Source organism: Neltuma alba, unplaced genomic scaffold (genome assembly GCF_004799145.2).
Source record: "Neltuma alba isolate B1F8T4 unplaced genomic scaffold, ASM479914v2 tig00013341_pilon, whole genome shotgun sequence".
Taxonomy (NCBI): Eukaryota; Viridiplantae; Streptophyta; class Magnoliopsida; order Fabales; family Fabaceae; genus Neltuma; species Neltuma alba.
Window position 1 is genome coordinate 205,902 of NW_021637611.1, and position 18,865 is coordinate 224,766.

Consider the following 18,865-nt stretch of genomic DNA (forward strand, 5'->3'; position numbering starts at 1 on the left):
GTGCAGTTAGATGTACGTGTGGTTGAATCTGGATTTGGGAATCTGTCAGTCGGGACAAAACATACGGCAATGAGGTGTATCCACTTCTGTCAGTAAATCAATTCTGTTGAATGAACTGTCATTTGTCAATAATGACCAAAATTGTGGTAAACTAATGGAAGGAAAACATCTTATGGTGATCGGAGACACGGGAGGACCAAAATTTGTCGCATGGACTGCAAAAATGGTCAAACTGATTTCCTGCTAAAGAAAAAGAATCATAATTGGACCCCACTTGTATTTAAGCTACCCGTAAGTAGGCCGAAGCTCTCACATCACATGGCATCCCATGGTGTTCTCATCACTGAAATAGTCCCCCACTCGTTCAGCCGGTCTCAGGAACGGTGGTTGAAAGCTTGATTTGTCAAGATGGCAATATCCTTCAATGGGAGGCGCTGGATATGAAGGTATTGCATAATAGGGAACTGCCACTGCGCAAGGCTGAGCAATGTAACAGTGCTGAGGATGAATTTTGATGTTACTGTGTGGATGCATGCTCGGATGAACCCTGAAATCAACTTGTGGTTGAACATCGAAATCTGACTCCGGATGAGGCATAAGAGGATTTTCCTGCTTCATATCTTGAGGCGAACTGAAAATATTTGCTGTCATGTTAGATTTCGATTCCTTGTTTTCCTTTCTTGGATCTTGGTTCTTGCCTCTGCTTCCCCCTTCTCTGATTTCCCTAGCTTTCTCAATTTTAATGTCATCTGAATCGACCTGCTTTTCTTCCCGATGCCCATTGTTTTGTTTTTCTGCCTCTCTCGTTATGGCTGCTATTCCTGCCTCTTTCTTTCCTGCTTCAAATTCCTCGTATCTGCAGAGTTCTGCATGCTTTCCAACTTTTAAAAGCCTTTTGATTAATATTTGTGGATTCACGTTGCCTAACACTGTTACTTTGGGCTGCAAAGTGTCTATATCCAGCTTCAGAACACCTAACAATGTAAATCACAACAGTCAGCACCTGAAGAAACCAGAAAACATATAATAAGTAGTTATCCAGTAGTTACCTTCAATCCTTCCTAATGCCCTCTTCACCTTTTTCTTGCACCCTTCACAGCAGTTAGCAGACACTTTCAATTCAATCTTCTGAAATAATGTCAATGCAAACAGGTTTAAGTTCGTATTTAAAGTGTTCAAGTGAAGATTTAAATGGAACGAATGAAAATGAAAAGAAACTGAAGTTAGTAGATGGATTTAAACTTAAAGAGAGGGGTGCTGGGTTCAGCACCTTCAAGTCTACTTCCCTTGCCATGTTTCTGATCAGTTTACTATTGAAAGTAGAACTTGGAAGCAGAAGGGTCCGGGGGGCCCAAAGAAAGTTAGGAAGTGTAAAATTAGAGCGCTTTCTGGGGCGGTCGACCTGTTGCAGTGGCCACCCTATTTATATGCAGCCAAAAAACAGAGGAACATTGCTAACCATAATGCGTAGCTTTACTTTTCAATATTATATGGTATTTGCATGTACCTTCTCTTATTTAGCTCCAACGCAAAAGCGTTTTGGGACAGCTCTGTAACCAAAACTGACCCTTCGGATATTCACAAGTTTATTCCCCTCAACCAAAACATACAGTAAGTTGTACCCTAACAGTACTTTAAATTTACTGATCAGTCCTCGTAGCATTTTTGTTGTTGCAGAAAGTTGATATTGCTATGGCCTTAGACATTAATAGGAAGGCTCTGCTAGTTCCTCACTGCCTCTTCTTTTTGTGGGGTGGGTTTCTTGAGGTAATCTAGTGTGAATCATGCGACAAGATTTAACCTCCATCATTCTTAAAAATGGGTGTCTAGTATTGCAAATTACTACAAGATCTATTCTTCCATAAACTCCACTGACCACTAATTTATATCAGGAAAAAAGGGATGGTGACGGGACCTTCACGTTGAGGTATATATATGTTCAACTATAGTCTATAATCTATATGGGTATTTCTATTCATCAACTTCAACCATTGGAGATTTCATGGCTGTGGGGTTATTATGAATGAGGATTTTAAACGTAAAATTTTCAAAGGCTGGAAAGCAGTGGGGTTAGTTTCTCATTTGTGAGAGCTCTGACTCAAATTCAAATCATTGTAAAGAAAAAAGGTCGGTCTTTGACCTTGAGATTTAGGTAGTTTTTTTTTCTTAATTAAAAAAAAAGGCTTATGATTAAGAAAAGCTTGTTTCTTAAGCACCGAATATGCGTAGTTGGCCCAGAAAAAGAAATGCGTCTGAAAAAATTTCAAGGACAAAGGCAATCTTTGTAGGGCGCTTTTGCTTTGCTTTGCTTTGCTTTGTTTATTATGTTTTGATTGAACGCTTTCGTCATGCCAACAAGGACTCAATATTCTGTAAACCCAAAGATTCAAGCACCCAATTAAGCACCCATGATTTCTGACCTTTATAACTCTGCTGTTTAACTATCATCTTCAAATCACCTCTCTCTGCCATGAAACTTAAACATATGTTACGGGATTGAATGAGGACCGTACACGTGGATTTGTGACAGAGAGAGAGAAAAGCAAAGATGCAGTCCAACTCCATTCTTCTGTTAAAACCAGTGTATTTATTTAAGTCGCAGGAAAGTTTAAACTAAAGATATTTGAAACCAATGTTGTTTACGCTAAAGATATTTGGGAATATATAGATTCCCTGTGATTAAAAATTGAGCGCATAAACACTATTATCAATGCCTCAGATTCGGCATTTTGAATCATGTCAATGGGACTGCATAATAACACTATAGCTTAATAGCCTCTATACTATCCAGACCATCTTATTAAAGCAGCGCCACCAAAATCACATTTTTACATAACATTGCACGTCTCTTCTCTTACAGCATTCAAACTAGAAACTCTTCAAATTATACTACCTTCAATTCTCAATCTAAAAACTAATTTGATATTCAATTTGGTCCTAGATATTAGACTTTAATCCCTTTTATCTATTTCAAAATAATCATTGTTGTAGTTGTACATTTTGAAGGTTTCATCAAATGGTAGTTTTAGCTGATATATATTTTTATCATTGAGACCGAACATATGAGTATAATAAACATTAAAAATAAACCAAAACGATTGCACATTATTTCACATGTATATTCAATATTTTGCAAAACACCTTATATTTCAATTCTTAATATATTGATTCTCTTTCGTAACAACACAATGTTGTGAGAAAATGTAGAACAACAGGTGGGTGAGACCCATCCAACCCCTGTGTCCATCTTTCTCTTAGTAGGATCTTGCGTATACAAGCAGAGGGACATAACCACAACTTCCATCGATTTCAATTAACCACAAATTGGTAGCTTCAAAATCTTGAAAATTAATGGATGGATGGCTTGTTTGAAGAAGAACCGCGTATTTGTGAGCAACACATGAACCCAAGTAAATAATGGCCCCAAGTGCTGGCGTTTGCCCATTAGCCATGCGTTGAGATTTTTTATGATTTCCTAGTTTGTAATGTTCAGAGTTTTGTATGGAAGAGAGAGAAACCACAAAAGTGGGCCAGTTGGGATGGCAGGCTCAGGCCCAACGATGGGCAGATATGAGGAAAATAGGAGAGCCACAGATGATTGGGGTCTCGCGCACAAAGACGAAAGCACCAACCACAGCCATTCATTGTACGGGAGGCTATCCAGAATCTCATCCTCACTCTGCTTTTATCAGCCTCAGCCACACATCTTCCTCCTCTCGGACGCTTAATAAAATTAACGTCACATTATATTGAACCAGAAAATATTCACTCATTTCTGTTGATTTCTCTTCCCCCCACCACTACCACCCCAGCTCCTTCGGAGCTTTCACTTCACATATCTCCACTTGCTGGGTGATGATCATGGCTTCGGCCACTCTCTCTCTAGCCAAACCAACTCTTCAGGTTCCACCACTTGTTGTTTCTTTCAAAATCCGATTCTTTTATCTCCCATGTTTATAAAAGCGGCAATGTTATTTGCTGAAACTGGAGCCGCCTGTTTATGATCGGTGTTCATCTTTTGGTGCAGGGAAATGGAAAGGGCTTCTCGGAGTTCTCCGGCCTCCGCAGCTCATCCGGCTACCTTCCTTTCTCCAAGAAATCCTCCGACGACTTCCATTCAGTCATTGCCTTCCAGACGTCTGCAGTAAGTACTCGCATGCCTCCAATGCCTCTTCATTAAATTCTCACCTATGTCGATGCGATTTACCCACTTTACTTGTACTTGGCTTCTTGGCATCTGTGAGGATCCAAGAATCTCTTTATGGATAATGTATAACTCTCAAAGTACAAACTAATATAAGAGAATATTTTAGCAGGTTCATATGCTTGTGTGTCGTGTTTTTCTTGATACTTGATATAACGATAATTAAACAATCACGGATCATAAAATTGCTTGCACGACGATAATGTGTATATGAATCTGCCCCCAAGAACACACCCTGCATATAGTACATGAGCATATATATCTCTGTACGTATGTATTTGGCTAGGCATTTCTTCATATAAATATATGAAAGAGAGAAGAATGAGACTACAAAATGATAGAGTTATAGAGATTATGATGAGGGTGTGCTAGAGTGGAAGTGAAAAAAAGAATGAATGGTATAGTAACTATGGAGAAATGTGATGTGAAGGTTAAAAGCAGTGGAGGGTACAGGAAAGGAGTAGCGGAAGCAAAACTGAAGGTGGCCATTAACGGGTTTGGAAGGATCGGCAGAAACTTCTTGAGATGCTGGCACGGTCGCAAGGACTCTCCTCTCGACGTCATCGCCATCAACGACACCGGAGGTGTCAAGCAGGCCTCTCACCTCCTCAAGTACGACTCCACCCTCGGAATCTTCGAGGCCGACGTCAAACCCGCCGGCGACACCGCCATCTCCGTCGACGGAAAGATCATCCAGGTCGTCTCCAACCGCAACCCCGCCAACCTGCCCTGGAAGTAATAATAATCACATCAACATCTCCCTCCTCGATAATAACATCTTCTATATTCAACAAATTAAACTGCTGTATTTGAATCGCAGGGACATGGGGATTGACTTGGTGATTGAAGGAACTGGAGTGTTCGTGGACAGAGAAGGAGCAGGGAAGCACATTCAAGCTGGAGCCAAGAAGGTTCTCATTACAGCTCCAGGCAAAGGTGACATCCCTACCTACGTGGTCGGTGTCAATGAAGGCGATTACAGCCCCGACGAAGCAATCATCAGCAACGCTTCTTGCACCACCAACTGTCTCGCCCCTTTCGTCAAGGTCCTTGATCAGAAATTCGGTAATTATCGTCTCCTGCCTCCTCCTTCAAATTCAACTCCGTCGTCGCCATGAGAATTTCTATCATCACCAACCCCTTGTGTCTTCTTGTTTGACAGGAATCATCAAGGGTACCATGACTACTACTCACTCCTACACCGGAGACCAGAGGCTGCTCGACGCCAGCCACCGTGACCTGAGGAGAGCCAGAGCCGCCGCATTGAACATTGTGCCAACTTCAACTGGAGCTGCGAAGGCGGTGGCCCTTGTGCTGCCAAGTCTTAAAGGGAAGCTGAACGGTATTGCCCTGCGTGTGCCCACACCAAATGTGTCAGTGGTGGACCTTGTGGTTCAGGTTTCAAAGAAGACTTTTGCAGAAGAAGTGAACGCTGCTTTCAGAGAGAGTGCCGACAAGGAGCTGAAAGGGATCTTGTCAGTGTGCGATGAGCCGCTTGTGTCGGTGGACTTCAGGTGCACCGACGTGTCGTCCACCGTGGACTCGTCGTTGACGATGGTGATGGGAGATGACATGGTGAAGGTGATCGCTTGGTATGACAACGAATGGGGTTACTCCCAAAGGGTTGTGGATTTGGCTGACATTGTTGCCAACAAATGGAAGTGATGAGCCTCTCCCTCGACCATCTTCAGACCTGGGCCGTTTTTATTTTTGTATGATTACAACATTTCTTGCTTCTTTTTTTTCCCCTTCAATTTTCTTACTAAAACCTGTACCCAGAAATAGAACCTCCAATTTTCTCTCGCCTCCTTATTCTGTAATAAAATTCTTCTCGCCTTGAATTCTGAATGTTCATGCCATGCCAGGAGTAGGAGCTTTTCTTCCTTGTTCTGTTAGCTTTGGCTTAAAACAATGGCATGGAAAATGTACACTCAACTGGTCCCTTGTTTTCATGAATATGAGTGACCCAATTTACTATCTCTCAGTAACCTGCCATTGACTCCGTTTGGCCAACAGCTTGAGTTAAAAGACTGGGATATATCGTCAGCTTTGAAACCCAATCCAGAACCCAGTTCAAGCAAAGTTCACTCAGAGATGATCGAAACGATCTGTTTTCATAATGTGATTTGTTAGCAAAAAAGACAAAAAGAAAGAAAAAAATTGAAACGAAATTTGCGCACCAGGGAAAGGCAAACCTGAACAAAGAGAAGAAAGCAACTTATAAGTCGGGCATACTTTTAGTAGTTGTCATCTTCAGCAGAACATCAAAAAGTGTATTATTTACAAATAAATTATGAATAGAAAATTTTTTAATTGATGTATAAGAATATTATAATAGAATATTCTAACTCAAGTTGCAAATGTGAGGGTGGAGTAGATGGAAATATGGTTGTGCAAAAACCAGTGATTCAGTATGGTCTGGTCTAACTTGAACAAACTTGGTATAATCTGGTACAGAAAAAAATTTGCCCGAAATAAGATTGGATTAGACTAGACCAGACTAGTCTTATCAGGCTGGACTGGACTAGGGATGACCCCTCAAACTAGGTGGTCCAATCCAGTCTAGCCTTTTTCTTTTTTAATTTTTAACTATTATTTATATAATGTTAATTTGTTTTAATTCTTTCATATAAGTTTTTTATCTATTCAAATAATCAAGATTTACCTATTAACTTCCTAAGTAATGAGCATGTGTATACATTTTCTATAATATAAGATCTATATTAATGAGGATTAATAAATAAAATATGACATTATTGAGAAATTGAAAGGGAATGATCAAATTTGATAGAGTTTGGATTAAAATAAGTGTAAAATTTTATATAGTAAGTTGCAATATTGCCTCTCATTTAAAATAAATAAATAAATTGTGATCCTACATTGGTCCAGACAGTCTAATAGACTAAGTCCAATACCAACCCGATCCAACCCGACATTGGGTTCGTACTGGACTGGATGTCTGGACTAGATATTGGGTTGTTTTTTTTAGCTCGAGGTTTTTACTGGACCACACATCAGATGAATAACCAACCTGGTCTACTCTAGTCCATGCACACCCTAGATAGAGATGAATGGTTCAAATCTTCCTAATATATATATTAAAAAAAAAGAATAAAATATATTCCTAAGTTTACTCATAACAAAAACAGAGTAATTTGTGTTTGGACTTAAAATCATGGCGGTTTCGATGAACAAGTACACAGAAAACAGAGAAGATCGCAGCATCCTGACAAAACGGGCAGGCTATGTGAGTGTACAAATGATCATAAATATATAAGCATATATATGATAAAATGCAAAGCAAACCAGAGAATTAGTGAATTATAGAGATATTGATGGATATGAAGATTGGATGCATAATCAATTAATAGGAAGAGAGGTGTTTGGAAAAGAGACAGTGACGAGAGAGCCAAACAAACATGCCCACATTCTCTGTTCACCCAATACAAGGCCAACCCATTTACATTGACAGCAACTTCGTCCCACAAAAAGTTGCTCATTCAAATAACTTTCTGTGGGATCAATAACTTATTCCTATATGTATCAGTATAAGTTCCTCATTGAAACGACTCCATCTGCTTCGAACTAACCTTCAGGTTTTGCTACTATTCGTAGTTTTCTTAATTGAGAGGGGGGGGGGGGATGGTTTGAAGCAGAGGAATATGTTGTGATCTCAGTATCTCACTTCTGCTCTGTCTTTCTACGTCTCACGCCCCTGCCTTCAAATTTACTCAAACCCAAGATAGGCCCGACTGGCAATTTGGTATCGCCCGCCTTCTGCTCTCTCTTTCGCTTCATTTTCATTCTTTCCTTGTTTTTTTTTTTTTTAAAAATTTAATCCAACATGCATGCATACATATATACACAGATTTGGTTGAAACAGTATTTCGAACCTAAGAAGACCGACTGGCAATAAACAATGATATGACAATATGAAAAACACCATTTGAGCCTAGAAAAACGTTCGAGGTTAAAACGCACTGTTTACGTATTTTTATTGACCACCTATATGTTTTATCATTGCCCCTTTTCACCCAGACGAAACAAAGTCAAAAAGATATGGGCACCCACCAGGATTATGGAGTCAGATGTTGATGCCCATGCCTGATTTTCCCCATCACAAATCACGCATAAAGAAAGGTGAATACCAATATGTAACGTGCTTCAAATTCCACCACACTCATTTTTAAGTCTGATAAACAATCTTGTTAAAAACGTTCTCTTTTTTCATTCTGCTCAAATTTAAACTTCGCAGGTGTTTATGTGGAAGGCTAAACCAAACGAGTAAATGAGGCCGGGTCTTGTTTACTTTTAACTTGCCTTCTTTTACTCCCAATCCCCTACGTGTCACAGGGCTACTTTGTTGATGATGATAACGCCGACGACCTAGTCAGCAAGTCCTACACTCTTGTCTCGTGTCTGTTATCGTCCTTTCACAATTTGGCCCAAAAATTCTCTCATGCCCCGCAGCTTCAATACAGCTCACGTTCGTAGTGCTGGGTGGAGCCATTGTTTACATATTCACCGTACAACTCCTTTAAATTTGGTTCTGTTTTCAAAAGCATCGCTTTCTACTTTTACCCTCTTTCCAATCCCTGTCGGTCACGTTGTCATTTCTGGGGCCGGCGGATCAGAATACTTATCTCTGCGTCCCAACTGGGGCTTGGGTACAGGTTATTATTTAAAAAATACAGGACACGTACGTCCAAGTAAAAGGTAGCACTACTGTATCGATTAAGAATAATTCACCGGAGGTAGTTTCACACTTACACGCATACACACAGTTCAGTGTTGAGATACCCGAAGCCAGAGGCTCCTAGGCCTCTGTTCTCAACCACCAATCCCTCGGAACAAATATACTGTGACATAAATAATTATATATCCATGACCGACACGGGAAGAACCTGTCCCTTATGAGACTTGTTGTAAATAAGAATGTAATGTGGTACTAGGAATAGATGATGTTGGAGTTTGAATTTAAATGTCGCGGTCTCTGGCGCATTCCGGAGGGACTTGTGGGTAACGCTTGCGATCGGTGCAGTAGTTGTAAATGGTGTATTTGCTGCGAACCCACCTAAGCCGTCGCCATTGAGCGGCGTCGAGGTCGCGGAACTCGGCCTGATCCCACCATCGTTTGCCCTGAGAGGCACAGAACTTGGCCTCCACGGAGGCCTCGCACCCGTCGATGTGGAAGCCCTTGTAGGTGGCTATGAACGGAGCTTTGGACCAGTCCGTCTTCTCCAACCCACCCCTTGTGGCCCAGTCGTCTGCATTCCACAGGCTGTTGTATATCTTCATGGGTTGGTTAAAGGGGTATTTCACTCGCAAGTCATGGCTGTTCTTGAATACCCTGATTGGCACATCATCTACGAAGAACCTGCACGAGCATTTTCATCTCTGTCATTCAATATTTCTTGTTGATGTTTTTTTGGGGGAAGGGTATGTGAAGTACTCACACTATCTGATACATGTTCCAGAGAACAGAGTATCTGTGGTATTCTTGGAGGGATCAAACCAGAGGTAGATTCTCTGTTCTCTGTTACCCTGGCCGCCGGTGAACACGTTCGTTTGCAAAATGTACGGCTGGCCTGTTCTGTTACCCAAGAACTCAAAGTCTATTTCATCGTGCTCGGAGTTTTGGGAAGACAGCTGCACATTTCCATTCACAAGAAAAAGTCACGCAAACATGTTGCGAACCAAGAAAACACAGCACATGAACTAGGGAGTATAGGGGGGAAAATTGAAACTTGAACAGCTTCTTACATAGAAAGCAGTGACAGTGCCCGCAGAATCCCCAGGAACCATCTTGATAAACATGCTGAAGTGTCCAAACAAGTAGGATCCTTTGGACTGGAAGCCAGTGCCTGCTCAAAATGGTAGCTCAGCGATGAACAGGTTCGTTGCAGAAAGAAAGAAAAATAAACGAATGAAGATGGGAAGGTGAGGAGGAAAGTACCAGTGTACTTATCGAGATAAAGTTGAACCTCGGAACCTCCATTGAGGTACTTGATGTGATCAAAAGCCCAGGTAGGGTTGTAGTTGCGGCCAAAGGGGACGTCAACGGGCCTCCTAGGGACACCGCCGAGGGCGGCGGAGGAGAGCGAAGCCAAAATGAGAGAGAGAGTCCAGAGAGCAGAAGCCATTGAGAAGTAAGGAATGAATGAATGGTGAAGAAGACTAGAGGGTATATATAGAGGCAGGAAGCAAAGGCAGAACCATGGCATTCCCAGTTGGGCCCTTCATTCTCTCTCACTCACTTTTGTTCAAAATCCTTTGAAATTTTTGGTGGAAGAAGCGACTTAGAATCTGCATTTGAGAAGCCACCACGCGGTTTCCTTTTGATTGCTTATCCCATTCCCATTGTCCATTATTATTACCTGATCTACAGACATGTAAAACACCTGTAAAAGGAGACTAAACAAATCTTTTAGCATATGTTTACTTTATATATATATATATATATATATCATTCTCTATTTCTCTTCCCTTTAAATATAGAAATTCACTCATGTCTTGTCCTAGACTATTCAATGAACTGTGAGTTGTGAGGCATACAAACGAAAAAGGAAAAGTGAAAAACGGAAGGCTTTCTGTTTACATCATTACAGCTTTGAAGTGTCTATGAAACGGTAATCATTTTCTTTGTCCTGCGGGCTTTCATTAATTACTGTTGTTATCATAATAATGGTTTTCTGTTTAGTATTTAGTACATCATTAAAACTAAGAGTTTCTCCAAAACGTTCAATTATGATGTGTTTAATACGTTAATTTTGTTTTCCGATTCACTCCAGTGTCTTAATTATGCGCCTTGAGTGAAAACGGGTTACCATCATACCTTTCTTTAATGGTGAGCATCTTGAAAGAGGACTCCAGGCACTGTTATTTCAAGCCTAGCAAAATATTTTTCATAATATTTACATTGTTACAAAATTACTTTTGACCAGAAAAATCTCCAACGACGAAGATGAATAAGATCAATGTCAGTACACATATTAAAAATGAGCAGTGATCACATAATTCGTAACTCATAAATAATCCGTATATGGTAAAAAGCATGTCCAACTTGCATCAATACTTTTATTCTACAATTTATAAACTACTACTTCCGGTTCTTAATGTAAGAGCCAGTTGACTAATTTGAATATATTAAGAAAACTAGTTAAATTAGTTATTTGTAATAGATATGTGTTGTGTTTTTTCAAATATTTTTGCTAATCAAGTATATTGACTGGAACTACTATTATTATAAGGAACTATTTTAAAAAAATAAATAAATATGAGAGACAAAATGAATTAGGGTCTTATATTTAAAATCAAAATAAAAATCAAATAAATTTTTATATTAAGGATCGGAATCCTAAATATAAAAATTAATTTACAGTAAAACACTCACATTGATCTCTCAGCAAATGAACATGCCAGTCATTATGTACAATAACGTGCTGAGAAATCCCTTTTCTTTCACCCAAAAAAAAAAAAATAACGTACTGAGAATTACGTGTTTGCTAAGCATATCACATCAAGCATCCTGAAAAAGAGAAAAAAAAATCAATCTACCACTTCCTAATTCTCTGTTTTGATTCGCTTTAAAAGGCAGCAAGTGAACCTACATGTTATCGTTTCCAGAAGTGAGAACATGACAGGTAATTCTTTTTTTTTTTTTTTTTGGGGTTTTGGGGGGGGGGGAGTTCATGGTCAATATTTTCAATTAAAACGTAACGTAATAATAACATAGCAAGTACGTAAGTTTTCAGATAATCATGCTTTTACTGAGTGTGAGTTCCTGTATCATAATTTAACTTAATTGACAAAAAAACTTATTAAAAGTAAAAAAAATAATTATAAAGTGAATTTAAATGCATCTAATGATGATAAAGATGGGACCAAAGTGTCTATGGTTACAGGCACAGCATCCCATGGGAGGTTTTGGTCCGTTAGGTTGACGAACCAACCACCAATTTCAAGATTCGAATGCCAATTTCCCAACTTGGCATCTTCCATACCCAATAATTAATCCCATTCCGTGCTTTAACTCCCACTCTAATTACCCATTATCGTATATATAATCATGCCACATGCATAATTATTCTTTCCTCATAATCAAATAGCTTACACGTATCCTTAATATTCTTGGGGTTTTTTTTTTTTGCATGCCCGAATCATCTGTTCTTGATTTCTCGAATCATTACTACAACAACACCATATATAAAACATCTAATTACTCCAAGCAAATCTGATCATTGGTGATATATAGTTGGTGAATGAATTGAGAACTGGGATTATTGTGTGAGGAAAGACAGAAACACGGCATGTGAGGCGAGTGAGTTTGAGGAACAAGGGAAGGTCGTGTGATTTGATATTAAGATAAGCAGCGTTTTAGAAATAAATGGATAGGATTATTGGGGAGGGACTGATAATTTTAGCATTATTGGCTGGTTTGTACAGCTAGAAATACAACCCTTTGAGAATGGCCTCTTGATTGGTTCGGACCAAGAATCAAATAAATGCCCACCACCTTTGGGAGATTGTATGCAGTCATAAAACTTAGCAATGTAATCTGTACGTAAGTCCAATCAAAATCTTCTCTAGCTGTCTTTTATATGAGCATCCAATTTTGAAAAATGCACGTTTTGGGGCTGGAGGAAAAAGCTGAGAATTGGAGACAAACATAACATGCGATGTATTGCACCTGAAGATCACTTAGGTCAGATGAATGCCCTCCTCTTAATTTCTGACGATACACCCTACCAGAAACTCCACCATTCACTCGCAAGTCCAATAATTGATACAGATCAAATTGAGTTGACTTCAAGCTGAGCCTAACGCTACCTTCGTGTCTTGTTATAAGAACTTGTTTGATTTTTAATTTGATATAAATATAAGACCCCAATTTACTTATCTTTTATATTTATTTTTTTTTCAAAATAGTTTTATAGTAGTTGTACGTGTTAAATGTTTTATTAAATAGTAATTTAGCTAATATGCAAGATTAGCAAGAGTATTTTAGAAAGGACATACCTATTTATAACAAATAGCTAACTTAATTAATTTTTTTAATCTGCTCAAATTAATTAACTAGGTCTTAATGACAGAAAAATAGTATACACATGGAATAAACACAAAGAAAGTGGCAGTAGATAGGGAGAAGTGGACTGTTATTGGGGAAGCTTTAATAAGATGGATTATAAATTTAGGAAGAAGATAACTTTATGTTACGTCAAAAGCAATTAAGAAACAGATAATATGACAATATGGATGGGGGGACTGGAAGACTGAATATGAAGTGGGGATTAGCTGGCCTTGATTAACATTCAACAGAGCATGCACAGCACAGCTTTAACTAGTTTGCTGAATGATATATATATATATATATATATATATATATATATATAAGTGTAATTTCACAATTATTGAGTTTGGTATGTTACATTATGTCCAGTTCAACATTTAATGTTCTCTCAGTTTCCAGTTCCAGCGCGCCACCACATCTGCAAGATAACACTACATCATCATGCGTGTTTACTGCTAATGAGATTTCTTATACTTACTTGATTTACTCTAAAATTTCTTATGTTTCTCAGAAATTCAAATTCTTCAAAAGAAGAGTAATTGAACCAGACAGTTTCATATGGTAGATTATGTGCTAAATTGAAGATAGAAAATGAGGTGATTTTTATTGGAAAAAGAAAAGAAATCCCGAGTGGGTGAAAGATAAAGTCAACACGTCATTGTCGACTCAACTCATCCTACATTTAAAATGATTTTTTTTAATAAAAAATTTCATCTCAAAACTTCCTTCATTCTTGTTTGCCCCGACCAGGATTCATTTCATCCCCCGAGTTCCATTTGAATGACTTCAGAGCCTGTTTGGGAGAGGGAAAGAGAATGAGCAGATTTTCTTTTTTATTATGAAATTTACAAATTGTTTATTTCAAAAGATCATTAATAATAATTACTTATTGTTTCATTTAGAATCGAGGCGTTTGAATGGTAAATATTCATAGTTTGACTGATATATGAATAGTAAATACAAATAGTGATAAAATACTCCTCCAATCTAAATGTAAGACCCTTATACTAGTATGTATAATAACCTTATATTTAAGACCGGAGGAGGATAAAATACCTTAATAATTAATTTATGAATTTCATCTTTGAATACAATCTCCCGCTTAAAAAATTAGCAATGCCCAATGGTGCCTAGCGGCGGACTATGTGGAGATGTCTCATTGCTCATAAATTCTATTTAGTTTAACATACCATTATTTACATCGTATTAAATGAAAACTGTGCGACGATATTTATAATTTATGTTAACAATCAATGTTTTCAAAAGAATAATATTCTTTATTAAAAAGATTCCGAGCATGAACGACATTTACTTGCAACCAAAAAGCATAACTGTAACCGTATTTGCTTTCACTGAGCAATCGCCAATGTTCATACTGTACTGTCTACAACAGGAGAAAAAAAATTCAAATACTATATAACTAAAAAATAAATAAATGAATGAAAATTGGAAGAAAAAAAAAAGAGGAAAGAGAAGACCCATAATCTCTGATCTCTCCCTCTCTTCCCTCCACTTCTCCTTCTCCACCAACTCTCTCATCCAATATATAGAACAGAAATATACACAGAACTCATCCCAATTGAGTAAATTATCTTCTGATCCTTGAAAGATAGTATGCCATTTCTCAATCGAATCACGGTATGCTTTGAACCCAGCACTGTAGAATAAAATTGCAGTAAATATTGAGATCATCAACAATTCAATTGATGAATCCAAAAATTCAGGGGATGAACTGAAAAAAAGCTTTTATCTTTCAAGGACCAAAATAATTTTTTTACTCCTACACATGTCCAAAATGGTTTTTATCAATGTGACGAACCGAACTCTCCTAGAATAGCCAGTGCTTTCTCCTTGGTTTATGCTGGATCGGTGCATCTACATTGAAGATGATAAAACAAATAGTCAATTCATAAAGTCGTGTTCAGTATTCCGACCAAAAAAGCCACTTTTGGGAATTTACGGCGAACCAACCTCGAATTTCGTATAGCGAATTGTAATGAACCTCAGACCAGAAGCTCAACCACAACTCTGCATCATTAAAATATGAAAAGAATGCTCTCATCAACGCATTTTTTCATAATCTGAATTGCTAACAAAATACTTTTGCATCGATTCATGTTTAACTGAACAAGTGTTTTGACCATGGTGATGAGTAATAATAGTCTTACCACGCTTTGGCGCTTGGTACTGTGGCGTAATTTCAATGAAACAAGTGTCTCTGAATGATGTTAAAAGGCATATCTTCGCTGCAAACTAAATTACAAACAAGCCAGGTTATATTACATTCTAACAGCTAACGGTAATACACAGCAAATCAAGGAAGAAAAATAGCTGAAATTCAATTGCTTTATAGCGCATATGTATATGCTCTCCACCAATTTCCAGATGCGGAACTTGGATCACAACACAAATGATCTAGTATAATATAGCATATCAAGTTATAGATGACTCCACCCTAAAGAGAAGAGGATAATACAAACGCAAATAGAAAAGGAAAAGGGGAATTTTGAACATAACGCAGATCACGATTTAATGATGTAAAATGCAAATTCATTATACTCTTTAGTTATTATTAGGGGCAGTGAATGATAAAGTAACGTACCCTATATATAAATATATATTTTTGCAAAAAGCATACAAGCACATGTCCAAGCATATGTAAAGGGTAAATTTATCATTCTACCTAGTCACTACCAGTGACAGCAAATGATAAGATACAATGCGAAAACAATAGTTACATTCACTACGCATGTGTGAGTCATCACCATCTCCCAGCTGATCGGTAATAATCATCATTCCCATTATGATTATTATAAAAACATTAACCTATCAGTAATAAACAACTCGGAACAAAAGTATTAACTGATTTTGCCGCATTCCATAGAAGAATTGAACTTTCATCTCAGTTAAAACAGCAGTGTATGGATAAAATGAAAAAGAAAGAACAAAAACACTAATCAATTTACCGAATCCCACAGAAGGAAAGAGCTTATTTGAAAACAGCGTAACACACCTTATCAGCAGCTGCCTGTAAGGTAACATGGTCCCCCCATTCTCCAGATCTGTCATGAGAAAGATAAATGGAGAATGGTGTAAGTTTCACATCAGCAAACGCAAGGAAAAAAAAAATTTGAAGAACCGATAAAGGCAATGGCTCAATGAATATATAATGGTATCAATAAAAATTTGTCTGAAAGACACATACTTTGCCATTTTTGTAATATCGTTTGTACTTCATGGGGACATAGCATTCATACAAGGAGCGATGGTCTTTGAGCTGGCAAAGAGAAATTTTGGGCAAATAAGCATTTCAAATTGTCTAGGTATCATTTTAACAGAACTATCAAATTCCATGCTTATCTACCTAAGGCAAGAGACAATTTGTATGATCACAACATATAAACAATTTGTATTTGGTTTATCAATGTATGTTATCTCTTTTATTTCCCTCTCTTATATGTTCAGTTAAGATAAGCATCCTTCACATGCATATTAAACGTGTCTTGGGTTTATCAATGTATGTTATCTCTTTTATTTGCCTCCCTTCTATGTTCAGTTAAGACAAGCATCCTTTACAAACATATTAAACGTATCTTGGACACTTAAAAGAATCAAACTCGAATTATGCCCCCTATCTGGAGGATGCAATCACCAATTAAAACTCACTCATGTATAGATAAATTTCAACCGTTATTTAGTTAAAAAAAATCGTAACCCAAGAAAACCAGATGTCCTCATAGCCAGTAACATGTATTTGGCTAGTGCTTTCTGAGTGGACATACCTGTTTCACAATCTCTTTCCGAACATTCTGTGGTATTCAGGTGACCTATACAGCTGTTCTGAAAGTGCACGAAACTGCAAGATTGGGAGAACAGTTAATAAATGTTCTAAGCAGATAATTTTAGAAAATTGTTGCCACAATAATACCTGACAATTTCCATCTCCAGAAACTTTGACTTCACATAGACCATACATGTTCAACCTATAAAAGTCAAGAGAGACGGGTTTAGTACCTCCAATCAAGAGTAAATATACAGCAGGAATGGGTTTATAACACATGTACTAGCTGATCCCTCATTATTTGTGTCAATACATCATTAGATTGAGCAATTTTCATTTGAATGCCCACTTATATACATATAGTTTCTAAATCTCTCGATATAAAGAAGAAAACGCACTACTTGTTCGACCACATGATGTATTTAATCATGCATGACGACCACTTGCTCATTACTATTTCAGCCATCTTTTATCAGACTTTGAAGCTTTATAATATTCCCTGTCAAAATAGCTGAAATACACAGCTGCAAAGTGGCATACCTCTGAAGAAGGCGCTGGTGATCCATACTAGCATCATTTGTGTCAGGTATGAAGGAATTAATCCGGGGCACATGCTGAAATTTTAGTCAAGCACAAAATTTCAGACAAATTTCTCTTCCACCTCCTTTTAAAAAAGGTCAATAATCTCTCCTCCATAGTCATTATTTGACAACTATAAAGAAAGTTCACTTTTCTTTGAGAGAGGACAGTGCAGAATACCATAACAAAGTCATTAAGAACCATATCCCAAAGCAGCAAGATAATAATAGAAAATATCAAGAATGCATGACAGATCATGATCCTCTAAAAGATTTAAATTACCCCCACTCAGCTGAATCTTAGCGATAGTTTTTCTTTTGGCCTTTGAATTTATGTGTTAAGATATGCATAATTAGCATCATAGTTTACCTAACAGGCAATTGAGTGATTTGCGAAGAGGAGATTAAAACTGGAACTAAATTAAGCATGACCATAGTATGACCAGAATTGGTGGAAAATTCAAGTAAAAGGCATTGTTAGATAATCTGGGCAATAACGGAGTTGTAAGAATTCTTACAGGAACGGGTGCGCAGGTTGGAAAGGCGCCTACCAACTGCGCCATCTAATTTGGCATACTCTTCAGATAACATGACAGCAATCATGCGGTCATCCTCAATATCATGTTGACTACTGAGAGAGAAGTTGAACTCGAACTTTCACCGATATACTGAGTTCCGTTCATCATATCTTGGGATGGCAATAACCAAAAACTTTCAAGCAAAAGCCAACTTTACAATGATCCTGAGTTAATAAGCCTGCAACGATTGAAAGACCTTTGCCCATTAGAACTCTCCACAATCGTGGGTTTTCCACACGGGAAATTTAACATTAAGTCTTAATACAACACCACATACGAAAGAAGCACAGACTGTTTATTAAATTACATATATAAGAATATTTATCCAGAAGACTAGAAGAGTACTTTGAGAAAAGCGTTTTGCAATATCATGATGATGATGAACCAATTGTGACAGCGTAAATCACACAGGTCAGACAGCACCCAAAAGAAAAGAAACAGTAATTCTTTATGGTGAAACTAAATAGAACTCAACCTTCTAAGGTTCCAAACCTTTCATGACTGTAGATGATCATTTTCGTTTTTGACCTGAGCAGATATTCAAAGTAAACAACGCCACGACAGGTCAGGACCCTAATATGACGATAAGCGTGCGCCCTGCACTGAATGACTCATTTCAGCAATAATGCTGCAATGGACATTAAACGGAATTTG

General features: G+C 37.9%; 2 protein-coding genes and 2 pseudogenes across 2 annotated transcripts; 1 reads left to right on the forward strand and 3 right to left on the reverse strand.

The window, feature by feature from the left end:
- Window positions 1–309: 309 nt before the first annotated feature.
- LOC114736514 (heavy metal-associated isoprenylated plant protein 35-like) lies at window positions 310–1,294 on the reverse strand. Its single transcript, XM_028924362.1, has 3 exons — window positions 1,271–1,294; window positions 1,050–1,128; window positions 310–974 (listed from the first exon to the last, which is right to left on the reverse strand). Exons 1-3 carry the CDS (start codon window positions 1,292–1,294, stop codon window positions 310–312), a joined length of 768 nt encoding a protein of 255 aa, XP_028780195.1.
- Window positions 1,295–3,758: 2,464 nt separating this feature from the next.
- Window positions 3,759–6,182, forward strand: LOC114736501 (glyceraldehyde-3-phosphate dehydrogenase A, chloroplastic). Its single transcript, XM_028924348.1, has 5 exons — window positions 3,759–3,903; window positions 4,028–4,144; window positions 4,635–4,939; window positions 5,025–5,269; window positions 5,367–6,182. The coding sequence occupies exons 1-5, from the start codon at window positions 3,856–3,858 to the stop codon at window positions 5,867–5,869; spliced, it is 1,218 nt and encodes a 405-aa protein (XP_028780181.1). The 5' UTR covers window positions 3,759–3,855; the 3' UTR covers window positions 5,870–6,182.
- A 2,869-nt stretch (window positions 6,183–9,051) lies between these two features.
- On the reverse strand, window positions 9,052–10,526 carry LOC114736502 (xyloglucan endotransglucosylase/hydrolase protein A-like; annotated as a pseudogene).
- A 4,210-nt stretch (window positions 10,527–14,736) lies between these two features.
- Window positions 14,737–18,784, reverse strand: LOC114736504 (OTU domain-containing protein DDB_G0284757-like; annotated as a pseudogene).
- Window positions 18,785–18,865: the final 81 nt, after the last annotated feature.